General features: G+C 38.1%; 1 protein-coding gene across 1 annotated transcript in view; it reads right to left on the bottom strand.

Moving 5' to 3' along the window:
• The window catches only part of TDRD5 (tudor domain containing 5), a 67434-nt gene that overhangs the window by 27877 nt on the left and 21377 nt on the right, over window positions 1-18180 (bottom strand). Inside the window, exons 3-7 of the mRNA XM_033091990.1 lie at window positions 12033-12269; window positions 11007-11414; window positions 9065-9258; window positions 2509-2592; window positions 358-414 (exon numbers count right to left, since the gene is read on the bottom strand). Of these exons, the coding sequence (XP_032947881.1) occupies window positions 358-414; window positions 2509-2592; window positions 9065-9258; window positions 11007-11414; window positions 12033-12264 (975 nt within the window). The 5' untranslated portion in view covers window positions 12265-12269. The remainder of the gene's footprint in view (window positions 1-357; window positions 415-2508; window positions 2593-9064; window positions 9259-11006; window positions 11415-12032; window positions 12270-18180) is intronic.

Here is an 18180-nt window from a genome sequence, read left to right as displayed (position 1 = left end):
ATACTGCCAAAACACTCCCCAAAAGGGTTTTGTCCCACAAGCAATGTATGAGGTATTGTGCATCTCCACATGCCCACTGACAATTGGTACTGTCAGACATTAAAAATAAATTAACTTTTATTCTAATAATAATATAACAATAAGTGGTAAAAATATCCTTCCTATACATAAGGAAGTATTTATTAAGGACCATATTCTTAACTCTTTTACTAAAGAAAAGGACATCAAAATGCAAAACAGTATTCTTAAGTTCTAGAGCGCAGATTTGGAGGGTTCAAGAAATAGCAACAAAATTTCTATCTATCACAAAAAATATAAGCCATATAAAAACATGGTCCGTGAAAAAGAAAAACTCACCTCAAACTCTCCAAGCAGTTTAGAAATAAGCAAACCCTCTGGAAACTTGGACACAACCTAATAAATAGAAAATGAAATGCAATATAAATAGACACCATTGGAATGCTGGGTGATAAAATAACAAAATCAGACAGTACATACTAAATAGTAACAAAGGCAAAAAAAAATCATTATTATTGAGTGAATCAATTAAAGTCACAATATTTTTTAATCAGTTTCCAGTTTTAAAAAAGATTGTCACAATACAAAAGCAGTGACTTCTAACATTTCCAGAGTTGAGAAATCATTCTTGCATAATACTGCAATGCCAAAACTCTCCAGAAATTCCTATAGCTCTTTAGCCCAGCTGACATATTTAGCTTTAGTTCACATTTTAAAAAAATTCTACAGCATAATTTCAAACATTTTAAATAGTAGAAAAAAAAACAATGGACATTATATAAAACTTTGGAAAATACAGTTAAGCAAAGAGAAAATATCTATAGATAGTAGCCATTGTTATCCAAATGCACATAAAAATACCTATATTTAAAATAGGTTATTACTTCTATAACCAGTTTTTAAAATTCATACCCCACCTTTCCATGTCCATAAATTTGGAGCAACATATTTACTGGCTAGAGTTTTCAAAATATTCAATATACTTAAATTTATTTACTCAATTCTCTATTTATTGCTGTCTCCTATTTTTCATCATCACAAATATTCCAGCTCATACTTGCATCTGCATACCTATCCAATTATTTTTTAGGGTAAATTCCTAGAAGTGGACTTATTCTATCCCAATAAAGTATAAAAACCTTTGTGTTTTCCTACATCTCTCCAGGTAGTGTATATTTTACTAAAAATTCTAATTCAAGCTTCAGAAAAACATAAAATAAAAACTATTCCAAAATTTTGTGACCAGAGATAGTTGTTGCTGCATTTTAGAAAACATTCTTTCAGAAACCAATTTATGCACACACATATTTACATTATTCATGATTTTACATGGAAGGACAATAGCAAACATGCTATTCTATAAAATCTGTTTTTAAAAACCAATCAAGGAGATACTTCCATGCAAATTAACTGAGATATACATAAACTTTCTTACAAGCCACATGATATTCCCTATTTTGGGTAGATAAATTTAATTAACCAATCTTTTATCAATGAACGTTTAATTTTTCTCTAACATATTGTTACCATAAAAAAGTCACATTGAACAAATGTCCAAACAGGAAGACAGGGCATGAATGCACCAAGGTTTTTGCATTTCTCCTAGTAAAACCACAACAGCTGAAATGGAATAATATAAGGCAGTAAGAGTCATAATGGCACTCTGATTATTCAAATCACAATTAACAGCTCCCACCAAAAATTTAAGTGTACATACCTTTTGGCTCAATACATAATAGCCAGAGAGCTTTTACAAATTAATAAGGAGAAATAATAAATTAAGCCAAGGACATAAACAGGCAATTCACATAAAAAATATAAATGGCTTATACAAAGCATATGAAAAGATGCTCAGTATAAAAATCAAGAGGTATAAATTAAAACCTGGATGATTTTAATTTGGATAATAACATTTCTCTGTTGGTGGGAATGTAAATTTGTTCAAACCTTTTAGAGGGCAATTTAGTAATATTTATCAAAACTTAAAATATTTAATACCTTTGGCAATTTCACTTCTAGATAAATGTTCAAGGACATTAACTGCACCATTTTTTAAATAGCCATGGCTAGAAATAACCCAAATGTTAATCGATAATGAATCTCATAAGTGAATATTGTACATCAACACAATGGGATACCATACACTATTTAGAATATTTGACATACATATCTAAGACTGGTATTAGAAAGATCTTGAACTGTTTGTAACAATTTATTGGGGTGAGGGAAAGAAAAAAGGGAAAAGAGAGCATTAATGGACAACTTGCATTTCTAAATAATTTTAAAAACATTTAAAAATTTTAGGAGTAATTTAGGATTTTTTTCTGATCTTAAAAGAATAACCACTTGATTTGCAGTATATTTGAAAAGATCAGCTATAACTATAATTATAAAAGAAATACCTGGAGACAAATTAAACTTAATCACAAATGAAATCTAAATGTATAATCAATTATTCTTATCCATTTCCCCAAAACAGAAAACACTTACAAATTTTATCTTATGTTTTAGTTCTGGATTGATAGTCCCTCCAGGTCCAATTTGAGCAATAACTGATTTGAAGGTGTTCTCCAACTATGAAAAAAGAATGTTCAAGTTACAATAAAAAAAAAAATCAAAGATAAATCTGGAAAAAAAATAACCGCATGAAATAAATCAATACAACAATTTAAAAAAGATAAATCTGAACAATATGTAAAGAAAACACCTATCAAAAGAAATGTATTTCGATCAAATGGATAAAATACTGTTAAGAGGCACTGTAACATTTCTTTCCATATAAAATACATTTAGAGTAGACGAAATCTTTCTAAAACAAAACACTGAAATTTTCCAGAATAATTAACATTTTCTATAACATTTCTCTATAACATTTATATTCTAGAGTCTTCAAATACTCAATTCTATACTCTTACCCAGAAAGGATTTTTGATACTAATTTTCTTATTTATAAAAGTATTCGATGTTTATTAAACACATACTTAGTGACTGCCTAATGCAGGGAAGGAAGAGAGAGGATGATGGAAGGTGGCTGGGAGGTGGGAATGAGTGTGAGCCTGGGCACTGGTGGAATGACTGTCTGGCCCTGAAGGGCGGGAAGGAGAAGCTCGTCAGTTGTAATAAAAGGAAAGAATCAGTAAGGATCCAGAAAAGCTCTGTGAATGGGAGGTCACTAGGCAGAGAGAGTTACCATCTGATGGCTTCAGTATTCTGAATTCAGAAGCAAGGCCCACTCCTAAGAATAGAAGAAAAGGGGAGGGAGCTCACTTGGTTGAGAAAGTGGAAAAATAAAGTTGAGGAAATAATAGATGATTATCTAAACTCAACAGGTAGGGAGTAAAGATAGGAGAGGCCTCAGTTAAGATAGTAGGGAGCTGAGGATTTTAGTAGAGAGAAGTCAATGGCACAGGGACGGCCCAGTAAGGTAGAAAGATGATGCATGGGAATAATTGAGAAAATAAGCTGGAAGCAAGAGGTTATGAGCAGAGAGTACATGGAGCTATCAGTACAGATAGCCAAGGTCCAGTGAACAGTCACGGCAGTGGAGACCGAAAGTGGAGACAGGTCATAGAGTTATGTTTAAAGAAGTACATTTAAAAAGATATATATTAGAAAAGACACAAAGATATAAAGAAAAAACACAAATTACCTAAAATCCTATCACATAACCACAATCATTATCAATCTTTTTCCTTCTACACTCTTTATTTTGTAATCATTCTTCTTACTGTCACTCAGCCTGTCACTACTTACAAACTGTGACCTTTTAGGTCTGTTTCTTCATCTAAAAAATGAAGATAATCTCAATATGTCATAAAGTTGACAGGAAAATGGGATAGGAGAAAGCTTAGAGTCCTGTGATTATATCACTAGCTTTCACAAAAGGCCTCAGCCTTATGTGCTTTTTCTTTTCTATCTGCCATGAGATAATTCCCTAAAGCTCTTCCAGTGAACAATAAGAGACTCTAACGATAACTGATTCTTCACATCCCAACAGACTCCCCCCATTTGAAGATTCCGTACAACAATGTATTAAATTATCACTGTGCTAGGTGTTTCAGAGGACAAAAAAGGGTCACTTTTGACAGCATCATTCCTCTCAAGCCACTTACAATTAAGTAGGGAAATGAGATAAATGTACAAACAGCTATAACCTAAGGTTGACTCTAAGCACCATTAAAGAGGTACAAAAGTGCAGAGAGACAAATCACATTACGTTATAAACATATGGAAGGCTTCCTTTTAGAAGGACCTTGAAGGATGGGGAGAATACTGCAGAGAGAGGTGGTAGAGAGGGCAATGAAGAGCTCTTCATGGACAAAGGAAAAAAAATACCTGAACGCATTAGGGAAGACTAGTGGAAGAGAAAACTGGGAAAGGAAGACTAAAGTCATACTACAGAATACTTTAAACGCCAAACTAAGGAATTTTTCTTGGTTATGTAAACAAAAACCGATACCAGAGATTTTTAGCAAAGGAGAGGCATTATCAGAATTTTAATCTGGCAGAAAATTAGATTAGAGAGATAGAAAACCAGTTAGTTAGGAGACCACAGCAACTCTCTGGGCAAGAGTTTTAACTAGGATGCTAAGAGAGTAAGAATAGAAAGAGGGGCTAATACGATGGTGGACTCCACAGAAATTTAGAAATAATACAACGGAGAAAGAGGAATTGCTGATTCTACAGGGATGAATAATAAGAGACCAAGGAAACAGCCTCACAAGTTTTACACAGAAAGCTAACGGACCTTGGAACATAGAGGTAGGTTTTTGCTGGTTTTTAATCAATTCCAAGAGTTTGAGAAACTGGGAGGTAAAGGGCAGGATGGTGAATACAAACGTGATTTGTCTCTATGAAGTATGGCTTGTAACAGGTCAGCAAACTACTGCTATGAGTCAAATCTGGCCTACCATCTGTCTTCGTACAGCCCATGAGCTAAGAATGGTTTTGACATTTTTAAATGGTTGACGGAAAAATAAACAATATTTTGTGACATGTGAAAATGATATGAAATTCAAATTTCAGTATCCACCAATAAAGTTTTATTGGAACATGGCCACATGCAGCCACACACACTCATTTACATATTTCTAACATATTCTAATGCTTTAACATTACAAGGGCAGAGTTCAGTAATTACGATAGAGACCCTTTGGCCCTCGAAGCCTCAGCTATGTATTATATGGCCTTTTAGAGAAAATATTTGCCAAGTCTGGGCTTATGATGTCAAAATGATGGGCTCTTAGCTAGGAACAGAATGCTTCTCAAGAAGATGACAAAAAAAAAAAAGAAGTTTTTTTGCCTCAAGCTAAACGACTAAATTAAGCTGACTTTAAACTGAATAGAGGCAGGGAGAATTCTTAAAGTCCAGGTAATCATGGGGATAGTTATAATTAGAGGGTAGAAATTATAACGTGTGTGGGGGGGGGAGTAAGAGTAGGAGGTGATCAGTGATTGACTGATCACTGATTTAAGAATTGAAGCAATTTAAGAATTTAAGCAATTCTTAAAAAGACTGCTGAGCCAGGTCATCAAGTGAAATAAAATACCTTCTTTTCTTACATGCAATACCAAAGCCTCTCATCCATGTAAAAACTATCAATTATTTGGGTGCAGATTAAAAGTTAGGTGGCTACTGAGACCCAGCCCCTGATTTTTCATTCACTTAAGAGTAGATCTTTTATAATTCCAGGTCTACCTACTTTAAATCTCATGCTGAATATTACAGTAAAGTTTTCTAATGTATAAGACTGGGGGTAGGATAGGATGGATTACTAGATGGTGTCAAGGCTAGAAAGCCTAGAAATGCCAGATTCTTGTTCCTTGACCAAACACTCTTATAGGCACTGACGGAAAGTAATTCCATTGTTAGCTGTGATCTAAGACTACACACCAATGCAGAGAATTCTGATGAGCTGGGCTGGACATAGCATCTGAGGCTTCATTCACTAAAAAACATAGCTAATCTATAATCACCCATTCACATTTTCATTCCTCATCTAAACTTCCTCTCAAGAGGTCAAGATAAATGAGTAGAATTTGGTAAAAGATTATTCGTATCTTGCAAAACAGGCTTTAAATTGTTCTAAACCATTTGCTTTGTGAAACAAAGCATGGCAATTGGGCGATGGTAGGATATTAATGACCAAGCTTGACTGTTTCTCTTGCAGGTGAAAAATGAAGAAACACTAATTCTCATTTTGCAAAGGAACACTTGACTTTTTTTTCTTTTTAATAGCATGTTTTTCTTACAACAAAATAACATGTTCACTGTGGAAAAACATAAAGATGATCAAAAATAAAATAAAAGTTGTCCATAAATTTACAATTTAAATATTTTTATATGTTTGTTTATTCTTTTCCTATGCACATAAAGAAACACATAAACTTGCAGAATTTTGAGGGAACACCTAGCAAATGGACAGATATACAATTCTAAAGAAATGGAAAAGTTGTACTTTTTATAAATAGGATTATGTAGGATCTGCTAATTATGTAGTCTGTCCTGCTAGGAAATTAAAATATACAGTTTAGGAACTAGAACCCACTCCTAGAACAAAATTTAAATAGTTCTGATGGCAAAAAATTGAACTGGAAGTGAAATGCCAGGAGCAAAGGTCCTAAACTTTGCATTTGTTACTGGCTAGTTCCGATAGTTCAAGGCAGAGCCTTCCCACTCAATTTTATAGTTTTAAAGCACTGAAAAAGAAATACGCACTATCACTCTTTAATTTTTTTTTTTTTGAATTTTTAGTCAGTACAATAAATTTAGGAAATGGAAATAAGAACATTACACAATGGAAAAAAACAAAGCAAAATTATTTATAAATATTATCGTGGTCTATCTGGAAAACTTATGAGAAAGCTATTAAAACAAGTTCTATAAGGTGACCAGTTTCAAAATAATATTTAAAAAAATCAATTTCTTTCCTCATAAGCCATAAGCTGTTAGAATCCCATTCTCAATAGCAATAAAAGTGTCACACTACACAATCCCTAAGAGTACACTTAAAAGAAATGTGCAAAACTCACTTATAAGAAATGTGCAAAACTCTAATGAAGAAAACTATATCTTCATCGAAGGACATAATATTGAATAAATAGAAAGCTGCATACATTATTGAATGAATACATTTAATGTAATGTGAGAAGTCTTCACATTTTTAAAAATGTAATTCTCAGAACAATCTTACTGAAATTTCAGAGCTTACAAAAATAATTTTTCTAATTTAGAGTAGAAAACTGTGGAAAGAGATTAATTACGGGAGACTTGCCTTAAAAAACATTAAGATGAATTTAAAAGTACCAAAATTAAAACAGCGTAGGACTGGCACAGAAACTCACACACCTCAAAATTATAATCCAACTAAAACTTGATCCATACCTGGTGCCTTATACAAAAATTAACTCAAATGAATAATAGACCTAAAAACAAAAATCTTAAAACTTCTAGAAGAAAACACAGAACATGTTGTGACTTTGGATTAAGCAAAGATCTATTATATAGGCAACACTCAAAAGAAAAATATAAATAAATTAGGTTTCATCAAAATTAAAGACTTCTCCACAAAAAGACAGATTAAGGAAATGAAGGAAGAGACAAGCATAGACGGGGAGAATATATCTGCGAAACATGTTTCTGATAAAGGACTTCTGTCCAGAATATATAAATAATTCTTCCAACTCAATACAAAGACAACTCAATTTTTAAGAATGAGCAAAAGATATGAATACACACTTCAAAGATCTACAAATGGAAAATATGCTCATGAAAAGATGCCCAACATAATTCATCATCAGAGAAATTTTAATTAAAACCATAATGAGATAACCACTACACACCCACTGAAATGGCTAATATTTTAAAAATTGACAATATCAAATGTTGACAAAGATGCAACTGGAACTCTCATCCATAGCTCATGAGAAAGTAAAATCCTACAGCCATTCTGGAAAAGTTGGGCAATTTTTTACCAAGTTAAACATACACTTAAGTGCATGACCTAGCAATTCTACTCCTAGGTATTTACCCAAGAGAAATGAAGTCCATCTTCATACAAGGTGTATGCAGATGTTCATAGCAGCTTTATTTATAACACCCCAAACAGGAAAACTACCCAAATATCATGTAACGGGGAATGGATAACAAATTGAGGTATAGCGATATAGTGGAATGATATTCAATGATAGTCAAGTAAAAAGAACAAACTACTGATACATGCAGGATAAACCTCCAAAGCGTCATGCAAAGTTAAAGAAGCTAGACACAAAAGGCTAGATGTTATTTCATTCCATTTATATGAGACTCCTCGAAAGTCAAAATTATAGTTCTAGAAAGCAGTGGTTGTCTGTGGCTGTAGTTGGGGAAAAAGATCAACGTACAAAGTGGCATGAAGAAACTTTTGGGGGATGATAGAAATGTTCTGTTTTTTGACTTTGATGGTGATTACATGACTAGATACATTTGTCAAAACTCAAACTGCTCATTTAAAATGGGTAATTTTTACTATATTATGTAACTAAAGCTAATTTTTTTAAGTTACAGCAATAAGGCCCTTTTATATTTGGAGTTTAATTTCCATGTGCTTATTCTGATCTCAATTTAGGTTGTTATCTTGCTGACTTAACCAGGCCTTTGTTGGTTACATTCTAGCAGTTCTTATTCAAAGTCCTTCAGCATTATAGTCACAGAAACATACCAGGATTCCAGTGCTCAGGCCCAGCCATTCAGGTGAAGCTATTCATGAGTTAAGTTGTAAATATGCTTCAATAACTTTGGTGAGAAAGCTAGGCCTACAGATAAAAATTTGGGAGTCATCTTCAGAAAATAGTAGAAACCAGGGAGTTGAGAAAATTGCAGTCTTTTCTCACTGCCACCTCCCGCTTCTTACCAATCCTCACGTCGACAGAAAATGCTTAAGTTAAATCTGAAATCGGTGAAGGACTTGAATTTTAAAGGGTCAGCTCTTCCACCAGATCTAAGCAATAACCACTGAATTTAAACACCTTTTCATTGTATTTATATCTCCAAACTCCAGTATCTCACCTGGTTTAAATTTTCAGTGTGATTCAGCCTTGAAGTCTCCACTACATTTATCTTAGAAGTCTTTTCCATGTTTAATATTTGCTTCGGTGCTTCCATGTTTGTAGTGGGTTGTGAAAAGCGTGCCTTTGCTACCGGAGAGCCTGGGGGATATGACCCTTCTTGTTTCATTCTAAAACGCTGGGTAAAAAATTTTCCTTTTGTGAATAAAAGGAGAGAAAAATTGTCACTAGAAATTTCTAGTTTATTTCCTGGTGATTATACATAGAGGCTACTGTGACCTAACTGCCCTCAACTTAGAACTAAAAATTAAGGAAAGTAATCTTACATTTTCAATATTAAGCCAATAAAATTTACATATAATGGAAGTGATTAGTCATCTATAGAAGAAAACCAAGAGATCACAAGTGTGTTACTGAAAAAATTGGGACTATCTAAAACTCCACTTAAGGTCACCTGAATGTAATTAGAGAGAGGCAGGATTCGACACGCAAAAATCTAAAAAGCTGTATCCTGTTTAGGAGACCAACAAGTCTCTAAGTAAGGAGTCTGTTTAGAATTACGCTTCTCAAACTGGATAACCACCTAGCAGTATGTGTGTGTAAGGGGGTAAGACGGGGCGGGGGTGAGGGGGCATGAAAAGCTATAGAATAAAGGATATTATTCAAGAGTATAGTTTTTTTCCTTCAAGATTTGCAGGGAGGGAAATACCACTGGAAAGGTGTATTCTATTATACAACATGAAAGATGTATCACTTGATCTCACCCCTTTCTTTATCCTAAGATCAAGATCACCGAAAAAACCAATTACTTCCAAGATATCCTGATGACAGGAGAAAGGGGCCATGGATTGGGAACATGAAACGCTTGTAAGTTTAATAGTGATAGTCTCCCTAAGTTTGAGCACCTAAAGAACACTGATCGCGTTGTGGGTTAGAACCTAAACACTCAGTGGCCCCCCCTGGCCTTCCCTGACCAGAGCATGTAACCCCCCTGGCATATCCTCTTACAATTACATTACCCACCACTGTTTAAATACTGGTTTGTAAACTCATGACATTCTCATGGTTCACCTATATTAATCTAAATACAGATTTTGGAGTAAAGAAAAATCACTGAAATAGGCATAGAATCCCCCAAATTGGCTCAGTGTATAGCTTCTATACTGTTGAGGGCCTAGAGAAACACTATACATACAAATGATCATATTGGTCTTCTGAATCTCTGGGAAGGACCGTGATTGGGGAGGAAAAGCACTGGATGAGCAGTAATACCGGTAAGAGCTGGGTATCTAATTCTGGCTGTACCACTTTTCCAACCATGTGACTTTGGAAAAGTCATTTTGCTTCCTGAGCTTTAGTATCCTTATCTATCAGACAAGAGTCACTCAGCCTTCTTGTCTATGGCAGGCGATGAGAACCCAAGGTAAAATGCTATACAAATAAGGTGGTTATCATTACACTACATAAATAACGCAGTGCCTGCTGTGGTATCAAAGATCAGTGATGGCAAAAATCAGATGGTAAATGCTACTAACCAGTATTATTTTTAAAACTTTTCATGTTTCATGTTATATCTTCTTTACATAAACACATAGAACTAATGTTCATTTACAGGGCTCTAGAGAGAGCTGATCTTGTTTTTATAACAGCTACTACTTACTGGGAGCTTACTAAATGCCAAGCACTTACAGACCTCATCTCATTTAATCCTCAAGCACAACCCCAAGAAGCAAGTATTATTATTTCCATTCGAGAGATGAGGAAACTAATGCTCATCAGACACCTTAAGTAATTTGCCTGGGATCACTCAGCTAGTGAGTTATAGAGCAAGGATTCAACATCAACAAATTGGTGATGCATAGCCTTTCCACGCCTCTGTATGAGTCAGAACTGCTCCAAAATTTGCTCGTCCACAATACAGTTACCAAGGCTAACATGCTTACCTGCTGGCCATCCTCTCTGCTTTTCCTCTGATACGCTCTTCTTTAGCATTAACAAAGAACCTGCTCTGGTCTGCTCTACAGAAATGACATCTGAAGCAGCATTCAGCACTTCAAACATAGATAGGAACCCGTACTGCATGTACTGGAAGGAGCGTCCAAATCGCTTGGCAAATGCCTTGTCAAAATCAGAAAGGAGAACAGGAGATAACGCCAGGAGGTCCTTCAACTCACTCTTCACAACAGCTGGAAGAATAGGGGGCACCCTTCCTCGGTAAGGTACTCGCCGAAGAGAGGTTGGCCCAGAGCAAACAATGGCCCTTCCTTTCTGCACAGAGTTTTGAACCTTATGGCTGCTCCTCTGTCTTGCAACTAAACTTGCTATTCCTTTGGTGTATTCATCTGGAATGGCTAAAGGGATATAAAAAAAGAAATCATATTTAGGTGAAAACTTACCCCCTTCTTCATCCTTTGCATCTGTGGTTACATGGACTTCTTTTTTTTGTTTTTTTTGTAACTCTCCAAGGAGCTGTGTATCTAGACAACATGGTAAGTACTAAGTACGAACGCTTGGTTCTTTCATTTTTTGCATTTTGGACAACAGCTGACTAGCTCCTCTACCAGAGGATGAAGGTAGATAAAACCTAGTATGTTATCATTACTGCTAATGGACTCCTGAAAGGTTTGAAACTCTTGAGATAAACAACAAACTTCCCTGCAATTTTTTTTGTGCTTTGTGGAATTTAAAAAATTATTTTATAATTAAAAAGTCCCACTGTTACATTTCTCCCAACTTCAGGTGCAATAACCTGAAATCACAAGCAAAATGCAGTGTTTGTGAATGCACATTTTCTGGGGAAAGGTTTCTTAGTTTTGCTAATGCTCTAACTTTGCTCACAACCTCAAAGGGGCCTATGATTGCCCCCTCCCCTGCAAAAAATTGAAATTCCCTGCCTAACATGCAGGATACTTGCTAAAACAACTCTTTGATAAGCGATCCTTTTTACAGACCTTCAAACCTTAACTTACCTTTTAGTATGACAGTGCCATCCCCACCAGGGCAGACGCTTACAACATCAGGCATGTCCAACATCAGCTCCATAGTGGAACGATACCCAAGGATTCGGAGTGGTAAGTGGTTGCCAACCATCAAAAGGTACTCCTTTTCCAACTGCTGGGGGGTCAAACCATCTTTGGCGGAAATGAGAAGTGACCTTATTTCCTTCCTCAGGCATTCCTGTATGCGCTCTTGTTCAGACATTGCCCCTACAGGATTTAAGGCAGAAACACTGCTCATGAGGAAAAGCAAGCAAAACCAAGATGGGGGGGGAGGGGGGAGTTCAAAACGACCGATAGTGGAATATAAACAACTGAGAAGGGAGTTGTCAAGGTGGTAAGGCAGAAGCAGTATTATAAGGGTTCTCTGAATCTTGGGTTTCACCAAGCCTCCCCGCAATTCCAACTCTAAATCTCAACCTGTGATTAACTTACCTGTGTCTCCAGAAATGACTGCCACTGGCTGTTGTGTGAGAAGTCCAAGTTCTAAAGCGTTAACTCGGGTTTACTTGGGGTCTTACTAATCTATCTATTCAGAATGGATTCTGGAAACCAGGACTGGGAATGAAGCAAACGCAAAATGGTCTTCCCTCATGCACGGAGACAGCTCCAGGTAAAGACGCTCACCCCAGCATACTTTTTCCAGCTTCAACAGACGGGAGGCTCCCCACTTCCTCCTACCGAAGTCCCCTTCGCTCACCCCCTCTCCACCTGGCCGGGATGAGAAGTCCCTTTCCCCGCCCCCAACGTCTTACGGCCCCTGGTGGTGTGGGGAGCTGTCTTTCCACCTGCCCCGGGGACTGTCCACGACCTGGGGTGACAGAGGCCAGCGGGAGGAGTACAGGTGAAGCACCCCTTTGTGGCCGGCCCTGTGTGGCCGCCCCTCACCCGTCTCGCCCCGGCGCCCGCGCTGCCGTTGCGACCCTGTAGTGTCAAAGGCGCTCTTCCCAAGGGTGCAGCCGAGGAAGAGCCAGTGGGGGGGGGGGGGGGGGGGCCCGCGCGCGCCTGCGCACCGGTGCCCGACGGCCGATGGCGTGCGCAACAGCGCCGCGTTCCAGCCCGAAGGCGCGCGGCCCTCGGGACCGTTGGGCAGGGCTGGCCGCTCGGGGGTCCAGTCAAGGGTCCTTGCAAGTTGCGGGGTCGCTTGGCCGGGCTCCCAGGCAGCGTTGGCTGCCTTCTGGGATCGCCAGCGCGTACCTCCTTCGACGTGAGTGGAACGCAGGAGGTGGGACTGCAGCGCGAGAACCTCTCCGACCACCTCCCAGGCAGGGGGCCGTCCCGCGCTAGGGACGGGCAGCTGGAAGAAAGGTTAACTTGGGTGTGCCCTGTGCCTCAGAATCACCTGTGGAGCTTATTTAAGGGGGGAAAAGATGCCCACATCTGATCAGCAGAGATTCTGATTCAGTAGTTCTAGGTCTATTAGGGGAAATTACAGGCATTCTGATACTTGGTGGAGAATCACTGCAGAGCTAGAGGAACGGATAGGGCGAGGAGGGCTTCCTGAATGAGTAGAGAACATTGCAGGTGCCACTGGAGAGAAAAGAGCGGGAAACTAAAGACATGGATGTATTTGGGGAAATAAATTGGGGATGTATTTATTGGATGGGTGGAACCAGCAAGATTTAAGATTTATAAGATCCTCAAAAAACAGAAAACTGTAGTTTAGGAGGTATGGACTAGGAAGGCACAGCATAAAAAGTGCCACCTTAATGTACAGTCTAATTAAAGGGACAAGACAAACCAAAAGAAAACCAAGGAATTTTAATCAAGAAGGAAACCTGGTCTGAAATCCCATGCCATTGTAAATCCAAAAAAAGCTCTAGGAAACAAAATGTTCCACCAATGAGCCAGGAATATTGACGAATCCCTGAAAGACAGAAAATAGAAAAGATTTATGAGCTAGTATACTTGCATATAGCAGAATGGACAGGGCTAAATAGCAAATGAACAAAAAGGGAAATGAGGGGACACAAAGAATGGATCCAGACATTCCAAGATCTGAATGACAGGTGTTATAGAAATAACAGAAAGAATGGTGGTGAGGGTTTGGGGTTTAAAAAGAAGAAAATGTCCCAGATTTGAATAAAAACACAAATTTTCAGATTAAAAGGGTCCACTAAATTCTTAGAATAACTAATGAAAAAGATTCCATCTTAGATAAAACCTAGGAGAAAGGAAATCAAGAGATTTTATATAGAAATAGGTTACCTATAAAGCAATGGAAATTGGGTTGCTATTGGATTTCACAATGGGGCAATATCTTCAAAGCTGGAGTTGAAATACTTTACCATCCAATTCGACATTCAAATAGGAGAAAACACATGTTCAGACATGCAAGGATTCGGAAAGTTTATCGTTTCACTAACTAGAGAATAACTCCTGCATGAACAGTGAACTGAAAAACCACATTATCCCAGATTCTCATCCCCAGTTATCTGATACAATAGGTAACACATATTTAGCTCTTACTACATGCTCTTTATATAATCTAATTTTTCTTCCCCATTACTCTGATAAATGTCCAATTATGAACCCTGTTTAAGAGTGAAGAAACTGATACAGAGACAAACAAGAATAGGACAAAAAGTGATGGACAATAAAAACACCACTAATGACTGAAAAAGTTACTGGTGTGTAGTATGAAAAAAAGGAGATTTTTAAAAAGATATTCTGGAGCGAAATCCCAGATCAGTAACTGCAAACCGAGTGTCAGAGGCTGTTTGGGTTGCTTCAGTAAGGTGACCCCATTTGGAAGTGTAGCTACAATTGGAATCCTCACTTACTTGGGTTTACAATGATGCACTGTCATTCTCTAAGACTAGCAGTCTTTTGTGGTGACTACCCTGGGAAGTGAGTGGGAATGAGGTGGGAACCATCATACCCCATATCTTTCATACCTTTGATGGTGACACTCATCTCTGCAATTCTCCAGGTATATGTTGATGCTTTTGATGTACTATTTTAGCCCTACACTTGGCATTTTACCAGAATAGCCCTTAATCAATGGGTGGACGAGCCAATGTAGGAATTCTGTCAGTTGCTAAGATGAACTATTGCAGCAATTCACTTGGCAAGTAAGGTACATGACCAGGGGATTAATTCACGGTACCACTAGCCCTGCCCAAAGGTGAACATGGGCCAGAATTCATTTATTACCTAATGTCTATAAGCTCAGAATGTTGATGGCAAACCATATTTTGGGTCCCAGAAATTACTGACAGTCACTGAAAAGTTTAGGTACTTTTTTTTCCAGAGCAGTTATCCATAAAGAATCACAGGCCTCTGGGGAAAGGCTAGGACAAAGGTTTACAGTACTTAGTACAGTGTATCAGCAGCATCCGTGAAAAATAATATTTGGGCTACACACAAGAGGCTCTGGGTCTGGGATCTGATTTACTTCTGGGAATGGGGTGACAAATCATGTCTCTCGCTCCTGAGATGCCTCTGTTCCCCAGACCTAGAATTGTGTTTTGTTGGTTTTTTTATTTTTGTTGTTACACAAAACAAAGACTTAGTGGGCTTGTTGAATTCATTCCTTGGGACCCTACAATTAATTAACTACAACCACAGAGCTCTGTGAGTCAAGACTACCGTGTTTTCCACCCTGCTGCTTATTATGGTAACCAGAGCCCACTTTTCTTCTGGTAATTAACTGTCTCCACCTGGTCTCCTCCCAGCCCCATTTCCATCTGGGAGTGTATCTCAATTGCAGCTGCTCCTACCAGCATTCTTGCCTTACAAAACAGCCAGTAAGGAGATAGTTGTTTTGTTTTGTTTTGTTTTGTTTTGTTTTGTTTAAAAAAAGAAAAAAGCTCCTGGAGCGTTAATATATGCCTCATGACAAAAATCAGAGAATCTTTTGAAAAACATAGCGAGGGAATAATGCATGAGTTAGAAGCTCCTGATAGAACCAATACAGCATTCCTGCCTCCCAAAGTTTTTTAACATTATGTCCAATTGGGGACATTTGATGTCACTGTTCAATTCTGTTTCCCACAGCAATTACTCCAAGCTTTTGCCATTCCTCTTGCACTTCTTACCCACACCTGCCTCACCACTAGAAAATGACTCTGCTCCGACTCCCAGAGAAAATGGAGGTTCTCATAAATGAACCCCCTCAATTTCCAGCCCAGGCCTCTAAACTAGCCTCCTTCACATCTATCCTCCTTGTCTCAAAGGATGAGGGGCCATTCATTCTATCCATCCATCCTCCTGAGTCTATTCCCCAACTCCTGTAGGACCATGACCTTGACCTTTGGTTATTATTACACAGTCCTGTATATTCAACATCTCTTTACAGACTCCTTTCCTATAATATAAAATTATGCTCTAGTTCTTTTTATCTTACACACACAACACAGAAAGAGAGACAGAGAAACAAACTCTTTTGATCTACACCCCTCCCTAGCCATTCCTTCATTGCCAAATCCTTGAATAAACAATCAACATTCATTTTTTCCCCACTTTTTCATCCATCATTCAATACTCAATCCAAAGCAATCAGCCTGCTACTCTGGACATCTTTCTTAAGTTACTTTTACCAAAAACATCAATGACAAATCTTCTAATTGACAACTCTTAAGGACTTTTCAGTCTTTTCATCTTAGATCATCTCTGCTGTTTACTGTTTGTGTCCCCTCCCTTCCTGAAAATCTCTCCTCTGTGGATTACTATGATGCTGCCGTACTGGGCTTGGCTCCTAGCTTGCTGCTATTTCTTATTTCTGTTATTCCATTAAATGTTCATGTATCGCAGGGCCTGTCCTTGACCCTTACTCCTTCTTACTCTTTTTCCCCCTCTTCTTGAGTGGCTTTTCCACTCATGGTTTCAGTTTTGGCTTCCAAAAGACACGTTCATTCATGCAACAAATACTGGTATCTTTGAGCTCCTACTATGTGCCCAGGCACTGTTTTAGAAGATGGGACTACATCAGTGAGCAAAACAAAGTTCCTGTTCTCCTGGACCTTACCAAGGACAAGCAAAAAGCAGTTAAACATGTAATACATAAAGTCAAGTAAGGATAAGTGCTCTTAAGGAAAATAAACCAGGGTAAGGGAGTGAGAAGGGGCTGCTTTAAATGGAATATGTAGAAAACACTTGTGTTTTACCTCTATGGCAGTGGTTCTCAACGTGTGGTGCCAGAGCAGCAGCATAACCTGGAAATTTATTAGAAACGCCAATTCCCAGGCCCCACCCCAGACCTGCTGAATTAGAAACTGGGGGAATGTGTGTTTTAATAAGCCCTCCAGATAATTCTGATACATGCTAAAGTGAAAACCACTGCTCTAGAGCAGTTTCCCACCACATGTGCCATGCATGAATAGATTACGGTGTGCTAATACCCATTTTCTCAGCTCACAGGGGCAACTGGAGCGTTGGGGAAAACGGAGGGATTGGAGCCCGCCAGCCCAAAGTAGCCTCCACCCAGACTTTTCAGAAGGCAACCAAGTGGGTGGGGTTAGCTGGCCTGCCCACGGGCCTGCAGGTAGCAAGGTAAGAGCCATTCTACACTCACTGATGCGTTCAAGATGCCCGGTGCTGCTAAGGACTTACTTCCATCTCAGGACAGACCCTGGGGATCCGCGGAGGAAGTTCTCAATCCAGATGCACAAGGAGGCTGCACCTCGCAAAGCCAGGCCCACCGGAAGCTGGGCCGGGGGAGGGGCGGGCGAGATTGGCTGGGCGTGGCTCCTGGCACTTAACGGCAGCTTCCACTGCAGCTGCGTTGGCACTGCTCTTACTAATAATGCACGTGCTGGGCTCCCTAAAATGTCATCATTATTTTTTAAACACTTGTTATGAAAAAGTTTGGATTTAAAATCCATTGGCATCATCACAAGTACCAAATTACATTTGTTGATGAAAGAAAAGATAGTCGATTCATTAAACCCAACTGTTGTAAATTTTTAAGTAATTGTAAAAATGGTTTTAAAAACTTTTCAGTCATTTCACAATGTATTTCAAATCATCATGTTGTATAGATGAAATTTTTATCAAATTATACTTCAATAAAGCTAGAAAATAACTACATAAATAAAAACTTTTAAAACTGTGTGAACGTGTTTCCCATTGATGGTAAAAAAAAGTTCGAAGAGCTTATCTTAAAAAGTCTTGATTGTGA

This window comes from Rhinolophus ferrumequinum, chromosome 22 (assembly GCF_004115265.2).
Source record: "Rhinolophus ferrumequinum isolate MPI-CBG mRhiFer1 chromosome 22, mRhiFer1_v1.p, whole genome shotgun sequence".
Taxonomy (NCBI): Eukaryota; Metazoa; Chordata; class Mammalia; order Chiroptera; family Rhinolophidae; genus Rhinolophus; species Rhinolophus ferrumequinum.
Note: the sequence above shows the minus strand (reverse complement) of the source record. Positions and strands in the feature narration are given on the sequence as shown.